General features: G+C 37.5%; 1 protein-coding gene across 11 annotated transcripts in view; it reads left to right on the top strand.

The window, feature by feature from the left end:
• EMSY (EMSY transcriptional repressor, BRCA2 interacting) overlaps window positions 1–15774 on the top strand; it is a 107647-nt gene that overhangs the window by 76827 nt on the left and 15046 nt on the right. For 8 of the 11 annotated variants that reach the window (XM_056794949.1, XM_001363431.4, XM_056794948.1 and 5 more), the window contains one exon: window positions 13416–13580. The exons of the other annotated variants lie outside the window; for them this stretch is intronic. In XM_056794949.1, coding sequence (XP_056650927.1) covers window positions 13416–13580 — 165 coding nt within the window. The remainder of the gene's footprint in view (window positions 1–13415; window positions 13581–15774) is intronic. 11 annotated transcript variants of the gene reach the window in all.

Genomic DNA, 15774 nt, shown 5'->3' with positions numbered 1-15774 from the left:
AGCAAAGTCAGGTCAGCACAGAATTCAGGTGGTGCTGGAGACAGAGGTTTGGTGTACAGCAGTTTTCAGCATTGAGGTAGCAGCAGGTCTTGACAGAGAAGACTGAGTAGCATCGAGTCAAAGTCAGAATCAATGATTCTAGGAAGACCAGCCAAAGGAAGAGTCAATTGTGTGAACCACATAAGGGAAGGTGGTGAACTTTGTGAGCTAGTCCATCTCCAAAGGGGTTTCTCTTGAAGTTTCCAAATAATAGGCATCTTTGTTAGCAGAGGCAGCTAGGAATACAGTCCAGGTGTGTCAGGGGGCTCTTTCAGGTAGCTACCATCTTTAAATCAGTGCTAAGTTGACCTGCCCAACTTAGGATATACATTGAAGTCTGAGCAGTAGTCCAGGCAGAAGATGCTGATCATAAGTGGCCATCTGAGAAAAGAAATAATAATGGGGATTCTGGTCAGGCAGAGAAGTTTGGGCCTTTTTTTATTTCCTAGAAATTCAATTTAGTAGACATTTTCTAAATGCCTACTATGTACAAAGTCCCATGTTAGGCGATGGGGCAAACCTAAATAAACAAAATAAAATTAAATAAGCTGCCTTTTGCTTTAATAGAGGTTATAATTGAATAGTGCCAGAACTATTTTAGTTCTTACTTTTCCTAACTTGTAAAACTACCAACGGTGGTTTTTACTTTAGTGAACACTAGGAGAGAGTTGGATGAAACCTCAGACTCATGTAGTTATATTCCTACATGAAACATGAATCCTGTCTATAATACCTCTAATAAGCAGTAATCCAGTGGCTATTTGAAAAAAAACCCCAACAACTTTTTACAATAGGAAATTCATCCCTGAGGCAGCCCATTCTGTTTTTGGATAGCTTTTAATTCTTAAGATACATTTGCTGGTATTGAACTGAAATCTGTTTCTATGTAACTTCTCCTGCTTCTCCATTTTTTTCCAGTTTTGCCTTTTTTTTATTTTTTTATTTTTATTTTTTTTTAATATATTTTATTTGATCATTTCCAAGCATTATTCGTTAAAGACATAGATCATTTTCTTTTCCTCCCCCCCCCAACCCCCCATAGCCGACGCGTAAGTCCACTGGGCATTAGATGTTTTCTTGATTTGAACCCATTGCTTTGTTGATAGTATTTGCATTAGAGTGTTCATTTAGAGTCTATCCTCTGTCATGTCCCCTCAACCTCTGTATTCAGGCAGTTGCTTTTTCTCGGTGTTTCCACTCCCATAGTTTATCCTTTGCTTATGAATGGTGTTTTTTTCTCCTGGATCCCTGCAAGTTGTTCAGGGACATTGCACCGCCACTAATGGAGAAGTCCATTACGTTCGATTATACCACAGTGTATTAGTCTCTGTGTACAATGTTCTCCTGGTTCTGCTCCTCTCGCTCTGCATCACTTCCTGGAGGTTGTTCCAGTCTCCATGGAACTTCTCCACTTTATTATTCCTTTTAGCACAATAGTACTCCATCACCAACATATACCACAGTTTGTTCAGCCATTCCCCAATTGATGGGCATCCCCTCGTTTTCCAGTTTTGGGCCACCACAAAGAGCGCAGCTATGAATATTTTTGTACAAGTCTTTGTGTCCATTATCTCTTTGGGGTACAGACCCAGCAGTGCTATGGCTGGGTCAAAGGGTAGATATTCTTTTGTCGCCCTTTGGGCATAGTTCCAAATTGCCCTCCAGAATGGTTGGATCAATTCACAACTCCACCAGCAATGAATTAATGTCCCTACTTTGCCACATCCCCTCCAGCATTCATTACTTTCCTTTGCTGTTATGTTAGCCAATCTGCTAGGTGTGAGGTGATACCTCAGAGTTGTTTTGATTTGCATCTCTCTGATTATAAGAGATGTAGAACACTTCTTCATGTGCTTGTTAATAGTTTTGATTTCTTTATCTGAGAACTGCCTATCCATTTCCCTTGCCCATTTATCAATTGGAGAATGGCTTGATTTTTTGTACAATTGATTTAGCTCATTATAAATATGAGTAATTAAACCTTTGTCAGAGGTTTCTATGAAGATTTTTTCCCAATTTGTTGTTTCCCTTCTATTGGTTTTGTTTGTACAAAAGCTTTTTAGTTTGATGTAGTCAAAATTATTTATTTTACATTTTGTGATTCTTTCTATATCTTGCTTGGTTTTAAAGCCTTTCCCCTCCCAAAGGTCTGACATGTATACTATTCTGTGTTTACCCAATTTACTTATGGTTTCCTTCTTTATGTTTAAGTCACTCACCCATTTTGAATTTATCTTGGTGTAGGGTGTGAGGTGTTGATCTATTCCTAGTCTCTCCCACACTGTCTTCCAATTTTCCCAGCAGTTTTTATCGAATAGTGGATTTTTGTCCCAAAAGCTGGGATCTTTGGGTTTATCGTATACTGTCTTGCTGAGGTCGCTTTCCCCCAGTCTATTCCACTGATCTTCCTTTCTGTTTCTTAGCCAGTACCAAATTGTTTTGATGACTGCTGCTTTGTAGGGACTGCAAGGCCCCCATCATATGTGTTTTTTTTCATTATTTCCCTGGATATCCTTGATCTTTTGTTCTTCCAAATGAACTTTGTTATGGTTTTTTCTAAATCAGTGAAGAAGTATTTTGGTAGTTCAATGGGTATGACACTAAATAGATAAATAAGTTTGGGTAGGATGGTCATTTTTATTATATTGGCTCGTCCTATCCATGAGCAGTTAATGTTTTTCCATTTGTTCAAGTCTAGTTTTAGTTGTGTGGCGAGTGTTTTGTAGTTGTGTTCATATAGTTCCTGTGTTTGTCTTGGGAGATAGATTCCTAGGTATTTTATTTTGTCTAAGGTGATTTTGAATGGGATTTCTCTTTCTAGTTCTTGCTGCTGAGCTGTGTTGGAGATATATAGAAAAGCTGATGATTTATGTGGGTTTATTTTGTATCCTGCAACTTTGCTAAAGTTGTTGATTATTTCAGTTAGCTTTTTGGTTGAATCTCTAGGATTCTTTAAGTAGACCATCATGTCATCCGCAAAGAGTGATAACTTGGTCTCCTCCTTGCCTATTTTGATGCCTTCAATTCCTTTATCTTCTCTAATTGCTACTGCTAGTGTTTCTAGTACAATGTCAAATAGTAGAGGTGATAATGGGCATCCTTGTTTCACTCCTGATCTTATTGGGAATGCATCTAGTTTATCCCCATTGCAGATGATATTAGCTGTTGGTTTTAGATATATACTGTTTATTATTTTTAGGAATGACCCTTCTATTCCTATGCTTTCTAGTGTTTTTAATAGGAATGGGTGTTGTATTTTATCAAAGGCTTTTTCTGCATCTATTGAGATAATCATGTGGTTCTTGCTAGTTTGCTTGTTGATGTGGTCAATTATGTGGATGGTTTTCCTAATGTTGAACCAGCCCTGCATCCTTGGTATGAATCCTACTTGATCATGGTGAATGATCCTTCTGATCACTTGCTGGAGTCTTTTTGCTAGTATCCTATTTAAGATTTTTGCATCTATATTCATTAGGGAGATTGGCCTATAGTTTTCTTTCTCTGTTTTTGACCTGCCTGGTTTTGGAATCAGTACCATGTTTGTGTCGTAAAAGGAGTTTGGTAGAACTCCCTCTTTGCTTATTATGTCAAATAGTTTGTATAGTATTGGGATTAACTGTTCTCTGAATGTTTGATAGAATTCACAGGTGAATCCATCAGGCCCTGGGGATTTTTTCTTAGGAAGTTCTTTGATGGCTTGATGGATTTCAATTTCTGATATGGGATTATTTAAGAATTCTATTTCCTCTTCTGTTAGTCTAGGCAGTTTGTATTTTTGTATATATTCATCCATTTCTCCTAAATTGGTGTATTTATTGCCATATAATTGGGCAAAGTAATTTCTAATGATTGCCTTAATTTCCTCCTCATTGGAGGTGCTGTCCCCCTTTTCATCTTTAATGCTGTGAATTTGCTTTTCTTCCTTCCTTTTTTTAATTAGATTGACCAGTACTTTGTCTATTTTGTTTGTTTTTTCAAAGTACCAGCTTCTTGTCTTATTTATTAAATCAATAGTTCTATCACTTTCGATTTTATTAATTTCTCCCTTAATTTTTAGGATTTCTAATTTGGTTTTCTGCTGGGGGTTTTTAATTTGATCGCTTTCGAGTTTTTTCAATTGCATTTCCAATTGATTGATCTCTGCTCTCCCTTGTTTGTTAATATAAGCTTTCAGGGATATGAATTTGCCTCTGATTACCGCTTTGGCTGCATCCCAAAAGGTTTGAAAGGATGTTTCGCCATTGTCATTTTCCTTGATGAAATTATTAATTGTTTCTATGATTTCTTCTTTAACTAAACGGTTTTGGAGTATCATATTGTTTAATTTCCAATTGGTTTTAGATTTGGTTTTCCATGTACCATTACTAATCATTATTTTTATTGCCTTGTGATCTGAGAAGGCTGCATTCATTATTTCTGCTTTTTTGCATTTGTGTGCTATGTTTCTGTGACCTAATGTATGGTCAATTTTTGTGAATGTGCCATGTGGTGCTGAGAAGAAGGTGTATTCCTTTTTATCCCTATTTATTTTTCTCCATATGTCTATTAATTCTAATTTTTCTAAGATTTCATTCACTTCTTTTACCTCTTTCTTATTTATTTTTTGATTTGATTTATCTAAATTTGATAATGGTTGGTTTAAGTCTCCCACTAGTATGGTTTTATTGTCTATTTCTTCCTTCAATTCTCCTAGTTTCTCCATTAGAAATTTGGGTGCTATATTATTTGGTGCATACATGTTGATTAATGATATTTCCTTGTTGTCTAGAGTCCCTTTTAACAAAATATAATTACCTTCCCTATCCCTTTTGATCAGGTCTATTTTTGCATTGGCTTTATCAGATATCATGATTACCACTCCTGCCTTCTTTCTATCAGTTGAGGCCCAGAAGGTCTTACTCCATCCTTTAATTCTGACCTTGTGGGTGTCAACCCACCTCATGTGTGTTTCTTGAAGACAACATATGGTAGGGTTTTGGATTCTAATCCATTCTGCTATTCGTCTACGTTTTATGGGTGAGTTCATCCCATTCACGTTCAAAGTTATGATTGTCATTTGTGGACTCCCTGGCATTTTGATTGCCTTCCCTAATTCTAACCTTTTCTTCTTCGGCTCTACCTTTTAGTCCAGTGATTTACTTTGAATCAGTCCCCCTTGTCCCCTCCCTTGATGTTTCCCTTTTTAGTCCCTCCCTTTTTCTTCCCTCCCCCTCCCCCCTCTCTTTCCCTCCCTTTTTGTTCTCCCTCTCCCCCCCTCCCCCCCTTGGTTTTCCCTTCTCCTTACCCTTGTTGGGTAAGATAGAATTCAAGATCCCAATGGATCTGGATGTTTTTCCCTCTCAGAGTTGATTTCCCTGAGATTGAGGTTTAAGTAACCCCCCCCCCCCCCTCTCCTTCTTTTAGGAGTTTTCTTCCCCTCCCCTTCCCATGTGAATCTTTGTGTGAGAACCATTATTCTATTTGGTCTTTCTTTACCCCCTATTTATACATTACATTTTCCCCACATGTTAGTATACATAGATTGATATAAATGTAGTCCTTATAGAAGAGAGTTTGAGTAAAAGAAGAAGATAACATTTTTCCCCTTTCCTTAATATTTACCTTTTCAGGTATTCCTTGCTCTTTGATTTTCAGTATCAAACTTTCCACAGAGCTCTGGTCTTTTCTTTGCAAAAAGTTGGAAGTCTTCTATTTTGTTGAATGCCCATACTTTCCCTTGGAAGTATATAGTCAGTTTTGCTGGGTAGCTGATTCTTGGTTGGAGACCCAGCTCTCTTGCCTTTCTGAAGATCATGTTCCATGCCTTACGATCATTCAGAGTAGAACTTGCAAGGTCTTGTGTGACCCTGATTGGCATTCCTTTATATCTAAATTGTCTTTTTCTGGCTTCCTGTAGGATTTTTTCTTTTGTTTGATAGCTTTGGAATTTGGCAATTACATTCCTGGGAGTTGTCTTTTGGGGGTTTAGTGTAGAAGGTGTTCTGTGAGCTCTGTCAGTGGCTGTATTGCCCCCTTGTTCTAGAATCTCTGGGCAATTTTCTTTGATTATATCTTGTATCACCATGTCCAGTTTGGTGTTTATTTCTGGCTTTTCTGGGAGTCCAATTATTCTTAAATTTTCTCTTCTCCCTCTATTTTCCAGATCTATCACCTTGTCGGTGAGATATTTTATGTTCTCTTCTAATTTCTTGGTGTTTTGGCTTTGCTTTATTAGTTCTTGCTTTAAAGCCTGGTTTTCTTTTACAGTTTGGTCAAACTGGTTTTGTAGATGCGTGAATTTCTTTTGCATTATTTCCCACTTTTCCTCCCAGAGGGCTTCCATCTTTTTGGTCATTTCTGATTCAAATTCTTCATGGGTTTGTGGAGAGTTTCTATTTCCTTTGGAAGATTTTGGAGAATTTTCTTGTATATCTTCTTCTATCTGCTCTGTATTTTGTATTTTGGCTCCATAGAATGTGTCCAAAGTCACCCCTTTCTTCTTATTTTTCTTGGTATTTTGGGGCTTCTGTGCTTCTGTGGAGTTTGCTGCCATCTCTGAATGTGGAGGATTAGCTTTTCTTATCTCTGTCTGGTGATCAGAGGCTTTAGTCCGGGGCAGATTGTCCCTTCTATGAGCTTTCCCTGGGTTAAACTGAATATGCCTCACTGGTACTGGAATGGAAGGGTCGGACCACGAGGCCACACTCTCCCCCCGGCTCGCTTTCCGGAAGTTGCCTTCAGAATCGCTGGCCGTGAGGCTGTTTCCTCGGCCTGCTGCAGCTTCCCCAAGCTCCGAGGGCAAGGACTTTCACTGAGACTTGGATAGCAGGATCCAGCCCATGAGGCTGTCTTGCCCGCCCTGAGGGTTTCTGTTGTTTTGACCCGCTCTCTGCAGAGGAAGCCCCAGGCAGTAACTTTCACTGGGACTCAGGTAGAAGGCCCTGAGGGTTGTTGTTCCGAGGACCCTGCTCTCTGAGCCCCGCTGGGCTGCAGCTTCCGGGAGCCTTGGACTCTGCGCTCCTACCCCTGAGGTCCGAGTGATCTCGGGTTCTGGCTTTTGAGGGGAGCCGTACCTTTTGAACCGGGTCCAGGTCCGGGAGGAGGGTTCCCAGGGTCTGTGCTGTTGATCGTTTTGAATTTCGGCGCCTTAGGAGCTTATAGTTTGAGATCGGTCGGGAAGGGTTTTCCGGAGATCTGAACTTTAGCTTTCTCTAAGCCGCCATCTTAACCGGAAGTCTCCTATCCCCAGTTTTGCCTTTTAGGACCAAGCAAAACAAGTCTGATCCTCCTTCATTACAGCCCTCAAGATATTTGAAAGTAGCTATTCTTTCTCCTCTCAGTGCACTCTTCTCCAGGCACCTATCTGTAGTCCCTTCATTAAGACATTATTTGGCATACTTCCAAGTCTCTTCACCATTCTCATTGACAAAATGGCATATGTCCTTAGAAAAGCAATGACTATTTTAACATGTGGCTCTGGAGTTGGCCATATATAATATGTTATGTGTAATCTGTGTAATCTAACAGAAGTAGTAGGACCAGAATATGGCTCTGGAGACTGGGTTAACATTAATTGACCTTAGGTTTACATTTGCTTTTTTGGCTGCCATGTCACATTGTTAACTGATTTAATTTGAAGTAAGGGCCTCAATCACTTTTACATAAATAGTTTTCTCATCATTTGTCCCTTATCCTGTTCTTGCATTGTTGAGGTTTTTGAACCCAAGTGTAGGGAGAGCTTTACCATTTGTCCCTGTTAAATTTCCTGATCTGCTTGTTCCTTCCTATTGGAGACCCATCAGATGATGCACAGTGTTCATACACCTGTTGCATATGCCTTCATTCAAGTCACTGACAAAGAGGGCCAGTGATGGAGCATAGTGACGCTGTATTCCACTAGAGCAGGTGCGGTTAACCTGAGCTCCATAAACTTGTTTAAAAAAAAAAATATTTTGATAGCTGAATTTCAACATAGTTTCCTTTATAATTTTTGTGTTCTATTTAAAAATATTAGAAAGAACAGGAGCAAGCAAACATTTCTTAAGTGCCTATTAATGTGCTAGGTACTGTGCTAAGCAATTTACGAATGCCATCTCATTTAATAACCCTGAAATTAGCCAGATCTGAAACAATTATTTACTCCCATTTAAAAAATGAGACACTGAGGCAAACAGGGTTAATTGACTTGCTTAGGGTCAACTAGTAAATGTCTGAGATCACATCTGAATGCAGGTCTTCCTGACTCCAGACTTCCTGACTTGGTTGCTATTATTATGCAAAGAAGTCATGGGTTTTCTCAAAAAAGTTAACATCCTCTGCTCAGAGGCTTTGCTACAATTGGACACTAATACCTTTATTCCCACTGCTAAGGGTCAATCATTGAACAAGTTCTGAATCCACCTAATCCAACTCGTATTCACTTCATCTTGCCCACAAGAATATAGTAGGAGATTTGGTAACATACTTTTCAAAATCTGTGTATACAATTTCTGTAGCATAATATTTCTGTATTGCTAGTTTAGTAATCATGTCAGAAAAAGAAATTCATTTAGTTTGATATGACTTAAACTTAATAAATCAATGCTCTAAGTGATCATGATTTCCTAAGTTCCGAAAAACTGTCTTTTTTCTATTATATTATGGAATCTTGTCAAGAACACATAAGTTCCTTTTTCTTCCTCATTCTAAACATTTACAGAATTGTTATGAGGAATTTACTAGAGAAATGTGACTTGGTGGTTAGCAGTTGAAGTGATACAATCTTTGAATTTCACTTAAAGTCTTCCACTCTAATTTGCTAAGGCAAAGGATGCCAAATTTCATTTTGGCATTATAATCATTTAAAAATATTTTTTGACATGGAAATTTCCAACTTTTTCCCTTGCTTCCCCAATTTAGTCACTGTTCTAGTTCTCCTTCCATTTCCTTCTATTTGGATATTTATCGCATTTTCTATAGTTGGACTGTAATCTCACACTTTGCCAGTAGATATCACCATTTATGGCCATTAAGTGCATGGTACATTAGTCAGAACATTCTAGAGGCTGAAGATGTGAAAGATTTAGCCATAGTAAATGGCACTCAGGATTTAAAGTCAAAGAACCTGGGTTTGAATATTGACTGTGCTACTTAATAGATGGGGGCAACTAGGATAGAGTGCAGGATCTGAAGTCAGGAAGACTTATCTTCCCAAATTCTAATCTGGTTTCAGGTATTTACTAGCTATGTGACCCTGGGCAATCACATCACCCTAATTGACTCCCATTTCCTTATCTGTAAAATGAGCTGGAGAAGGAAATGAATGGCAAACCACTCCAGTATCTTTATGAAGAAAATCCCAGATGGGGTCATGAAGAATCAAACATGACTGAAATGACTGAAAATTAATAATTTAGTAGATATTATTGGCAAATTACTCAAACTCTGAGCCTCAATTTTCCATCTATAACATTCAGGAGTTGGATTAATTACTGAGTTAACTTCTAGATAGAAATTCTGTGGCCCTTATATCATATTGTTGGTTCCCTCTGTGGAATATTATGCATTTAGTTTACTTAGAAGAATTGATATGAATTCTTTTGAGCACATGGAACTCAGAATTGACCATTAGCATTGATTATAAACTTCATTCTTCTGGCTTTGCATATGTATTTTCAAAACTACATTTGAAGGGAAGTTTTGTGTCCTCCAAGGAGAGCATGTGATATTTGAATGTTTTGGGAAAAATATATTCTTTAAATAAGAAAGAACTCTCTTAAAACTATAATTGCATTTTTCAGACCCCATTATGTATTGATTTTGTTTAATTTTTCAACATCTTTCTATCTTCTCTTTCCTCTTTTGGGAACTTTGTGACTTTCAAAAATATATGGCACTTAGAGGACTGAAAGTTTGCCATGCTTTTCTTTCTTTTTTTTTTTAATTTTAATTTTTTAAATTATTCTGTCCCATGACCTGATTCTAAAGTTAGCTTATGTAGTATAGAACGAATTTATCCGTCTCCTTTCTGCTTATCTGAATCCTGTGAGGCCTTTGAGGTTCATCTAAAGCCCACCTTTCTGAAGCTTTCCTTGATTGACTCTGAAGCATTCAGCCCTCCCCCCTTAGGTCCTGGTATAATTTAGCTTCCCAGGGATTCCACTTCCTTCTTGGAACTAATCCATAGGTCCTTACCCAGGTCTCAGTGCTTTCTCCTTTACTAATTTCTGAATCTTTCCATATTTCTCAGCCCCAAACTGAGGCCCCCTAAACCTCCTGACCCCTGAGGTTTGGCTTCCTGGGTTCAGAGATCTTCTGCAACAGATTCCCAGTTCTCTTTACTTTCATCTCTTCTCATTTTCATCAGAACCAGATGCCTAACTCTGAAATCCATTCCCTCTTTTCTTCTCTTTTATCCACAGAATCTAAACAATAAGAATACATTTCTGGGGTTCATTTCAAGGAAAAAGAAAATCTACAAATTCAGAAATGATATACAAGAAGTATTTCTATAGTATGTCTCTAAAACTACCCAAATCCAGTGGTACTTAGCTCTAAGCTATCATTATTAGCAACAGTTCTCTGGTTTGAACCCAGTTCATTTTTCTTTCAAGATTTAAAGTTTCTGGCTTCATCATGGCTACCTATGAGATTGGCATTTTCCACTTCAGAATAACATTTCTATGCCAATTCAAGATTCATCTACCTAGGTGTGCCAAATGGAAATCATTGATCCATTCTGTTCTTTGCTACTTTCTTCCATCTCCTTTCCCTGCCCTCTAAACCTTCAATGCCCTGCCCTACATCTGTGCTTAAACTGTCCTGTCCCTATTCCAGGAACATTTTCCCTTCTTCCCTTTGCTTGTTAGATTCCCGATCATCCTTTCAAACTCATCTGAAATACCAACTTTTTTTTTTTTTACATGAAACCCCCTTTGGATCCTTCTTCCTAGGACATCACATGGCAATTTGTTTGTAATTCCATGTATCTAGCATATGTTGTTTAGTGTGTTTGTATCTTATATATCGTTTGACTATAAACTCGATGGAAGGCAAGGACTCAGTATTATCAAAGCCTTATTATAATCTCTTCCAGTGTGGCTAATATAGTGTTTTGCACACAGTAACAACAACAAGCATTTAAGTAGATAGCACTTTAAGATTTGCAAAGTACTTTACATATGTTATCAGTTGTTCTTCCCAACTGTCTTGGTAGTAGTAGGTATATAATAATTATCTCCATTTTCTAGATGAGGAAACTGAACCTGAGAGATATTAAGTAACTTGCCCAGAAACATAAGGCTAATAAGTGCTTGAGTAGGATTTGAACTCAGGTCTTCCTGTCTCCAAGCTCAGCACTATAGCTACTGTGTGATACCTTGCTGCCTCAGTTAGTGAATGAATGAAGGCTTAGAATTTTCTCTCTTCCTTATGTCTGCCTCCTCTCTTCCCTGGTTTGCTTCAAGTCCCAGCTAAAATCACCTCTTCTACAGAAAAGTTTTCTTGATACCCTTTAATTTTAATACATTCCTGATGTTGTTTTTCTCCAATTTAACATGTGTATAGCTTGCTTATATATAGTTGTTTGTATATTGAGTCCCACATCAGACTGAAAGCCTCTTGAGAGCATGGATTGCTTTTTTCCTTTCCTTATATTTCTAGCACTTGAAACAATGCCTAACATATTGGCACTCAATAAATATTCATTGTCTGATTGTCATTATTGTCTTGTATTTTTAGGCATCCTTGTGTGTGCATGTTTTATCTTCTCTACCATACTGTAAGTCCTTAGAGCAGAAATTCTCAAACTTTCTTGGTTCCTGGCACCCTTTAGTGTCTTAGTAATTTTTTACAGTGCCTTTTAGACCAAAATAAATACCTGACTGTTCCATTTATTAAGTATTTAGGGCTGAACAACTTAATAAATATTTATGTCTTGACAATTCAGTAACTTTTTGAAAAAGTAATGTACACAAATTGAAAAAAATATATATTTTAAAGGCATTAGCAAATAAACAAAATTACTACTGGGATTGGACACTACCCAATTTCTAAAATCTTCAATGAGATTGAGCATTTGTTACCCTCATTTCCTGTTGTTTATCTATTTTCATGTCATTCAAGTAAGCAAAAAAAAAATTTCACATATTCAAAAACATCATTGAAAAGCAAATAGTGTGATATAATGTTTAAGCTATGAACTCCTAACTAGTCTTTCACACAATGTCAGACATGTTAACAAACTTTTCATTGCTCTTGTATTAAGGCTCTCAGGGCATTGTGCTGTATAGTTGAGGGATTGTATTCCCAATTGGCAAGAGATGAACGTTGCACTTTTTCTGCATTCAATATAGCATGCTGCCTTAAACAGAGTAGTTCAGAATTATAGAACATAGAACATCATAGACAGAAGGGACCTCAGAGTTTATTTAGCCTGCTAAATTCATCTCATAGATCACATAATTTTGAATTTTTTTTTAAACCCTTACCTTTCATCTTGGAATCAATACTGTGTATTGTTTCCAAGGCAGAAGAGTGGTAAGAGCTAGGCTGTGGGGGCTAAGTGACTTGCACAGGGTCACAGAGCTAGGAAATGTCTGAGATTTGAACCCAGGACCTCCCATCTATAATTTTGAATCTTAAAGGAACTTTTAATGATCATCTAGATCTGTCCCTTCATTTTAGAGGTGTCTCAAGACCCAGAAATGACTTGCTAACATCTTATAGATCTTATATAGATATATAGATCTTATAACTAGTTAGCGATAGATCTCCCAGCCTACTATTCTTTCTACTAACCCAGAAGAAGCATTTAGTGAAGAACTGTTGATTAATTTTGATATCTGTTCTGCAGATATTTTAAATATTTTTACACATTTATAATTTCTATGGTGATAACTTTTCCCTTTACCTCATTCTGCACAACTTTTGCCTACATACTTACTGCCAGACAACTCTCATTGTTAAATCTTACTTGAAGGATCTACACAATGTTCCTGATGCCTACTTCTGGTTCTTTTATCATTTTCAAGATGTCATTTTATCACTTGGGCTAATTGCTGGTTAGTCATTATATGATCAGCCCTCCTTTTTGGGCCACACATACTCCCAATAACATCTTTCATTACTTCTCATGCACAAGTCATTTTCAGAGAGAGGAAGAGATTTTGGTAATATAAAAATATATGTTATACACATATATACCTCTATATGTGTATGTATGAGCATACGCACACAGATATATAGTATGAAGTATGTTAGTGAATCCCAAGTTAGCTTTATAATTTATAATATTGAATATCTCTTCTGTATTATTTATACTTAACATCGAGGTAAAACAAAAAAAGTAAAAATATTTTTTACAAAAATCTTTGTTTATGGAGATTTTTTGTTTTGTTTTTATAACTTATATAAAACAGATTCCCAGCCTGTAGTTCATGTAATTGCTTCCCGGCGTCAGGATTGGTCAGAACATGAGATTGCAATGGAGACTAGTCCTACTATAATTTATCAGGATGTATCCAGTGAATCGCAGTCAGCTACTTCAACAATCAAAGCACTCTTAGAACTCCAGCAGACAACAGGTATGAATCCACATGCTACCTTGAATGAAGCACATCGTCTCTTTACATATATTATTGATTCCATATTTTCAATGCTGCATCTCATGCATATTTCATTCCCTTGTCTTCATTGATTCAACCTGTTTGTCTCTGATATGTGCTGGTTCTCTTAAGGAACAAAGAACAAAATTGATGACAGAGGAAAGGAAAAAGTAAAACTCTTCTCTCCCCTTCTTGCTCAACATGACAATCCTGTCATATTGTGAAACACTGAGAAACCTGTCTATCGTGGGCATTGGATTAGGACAGTTGTTATTTTCTGTCTAGAGGATCAGAGAAGTGGGATAGAGAGTTTTCTTTTCTCTTTTCTGATGTTAGGTGAGGCATTTTGAAATCTTAAAGCATGCCCAGAGCAGCCTGTGACTCACAGCCTAGGCTCATTAGAGGCATTGCAAAGGTCTGGTTAGTCCCATCCCTTCTTGAGACATATAGAACTTCTTGATCAATGGTTTCCTCTTGAAGACCTCCAGCATAAAGTACTTCCCTCCCATTCCATTATTGGATAGTTCTGATTGCCAAACAGCTTTCCTTTCATTGCACTGGAATCTGCCCCCACCCTCACCCCCACTCCCTTTCTCATTGAGTATAAACTCATCTTGGTCTTTTTGGGCAGCATCCAACTCATAGTGAAGGATTATTGATTCATAATGCTTATTGATAGGTTGATTTGATTTCCCCTATTTGTTCCAAGACAAAAGACCTCTCTGAAGTTAAGCAGAATAACTAATCTGTCTTCTGCACATACTAACTTGTTAGTTGTCGGGCTCCAGTTTGTCCATGTTTTAGGGTTATGGCAGAGAAACTGCATTGTTGATTTAAAGAAACAACAACAAAAAAACTGCTCTTCTGGTTCCTTACTGGAACTCTGGCAAAGGAGAACCTTCTAATAGTCTGAGGAATTAAACATTGTTCAATTACTAAAAGTTTTAGTGTGACTTCAGATTATACTGAATCCTAAAGTCTAGTGAGTCATATAGATTCTGTCTTTACTAAACATCCAAGAAGTCCTTTGGATTCGAATTCAGCGGGGTTTAGTTTAATGCAGATTGTATTCTTGGGTTTCCATGGAATCCCTTGATGCCTTCCTTGTGTATGGAAGTTATCCTCTTTCTTGAGTGCTGTGTTCATGAGTTCTTACAGGGCCTGCTCAGTTAAAAAGATAGGAATTGTGAGCCTGATGATAGAGTGGGTATATGGAGGAGGGGAATGTATTTGACCACAGCACTTCACAGAGATAGTTTTCTGAGCTCTAAAGGGCTGTGCTTTGGGTATGGGAATAGTCACTGAGGAAATTCCAAGAATAGTCATGATATTTGTTGAGTACCAGCTATATACAGACTGGATCCAAATTCCCTTGCTAGACCAAGTCTTAATAACTCCTTATCTGTTCTAGGTTGGCCCAACCTGATTCAATCCATTTCATCAGTGTATTGATTTCTCCCCAGCTCACCTAGCCCTACACCATTCCTACTCTAAGTTCTTAAACATAGTCTTAAAATAATAAAAGCAGTTTACATTTGTGTAGTGCTTTATAACCCTAGAATACCTTTTATCGTTTATATAATCCAGCTCTCACCACAAACTCGAGACATACTGTGAACATTTAATCCTCAAAGAATTTAACTACTCTGCTACTAAGAGACAGATCTGAAACTCAATCTCAAACCCAGCTCTTTTGTCTCCAGTCCTTGCTTTTCCTACTACACAAAGCCTGGTTGATGGGCCTGGGGAGAGGGGAACACATTTGTTGTCCCATTGAGGCCTTCTGTTTTGTTTCTTTCCTGACTTTAGCCACATTTTCAAAACTTTTTATAAAACAGAGACACTTTTTACTCCTATGGTATGTTTTCATTAATTGACACATACTATTACGTGAAAACCTGAGTAGTTATTTATTTGTTTTTTTTCAGACTATTTTTTAAGTGTTAGGAAAACAAACCAAAATGGTAAGTCTATTCCAAAAGATTGTGGTCTTAGGTAAACTTCATGTATCTGTTCTCCAGTGGTTTAGTCAAATACATTCAAGAATAGACATTGAAGGCAGATCTAAAGGGGAAAGAAATCACATCAGAGTGTCCTGAAGTGTACCTATGGAAGAGACAAAAGCAGTCCCATAGAAATCTTAGAGTTGGAGAAGATTTCAGAAATTATTTTG

Source organism: Monodelphis domestica, chromosome 4 (assembly GCF_027887165.1).
Source record: "Monodelphis domestica isolate mMonDom1 chromosome 4, mMonDom1.pri, whole genome shotgun sequence".
In the NCBI taxonomy this organism is placed as follows: Eukaryota; Metazoa; Chordata; class Mammalia; order Didelphimorphia; family Didelphidae; genus Monodelphis; species Monodelphis domestica.
The sequence above is the reverse complement of the archived record's forward strand: the minus strand, read 5'-3'. Positions and strand labels throughout refer to the sequence as shown.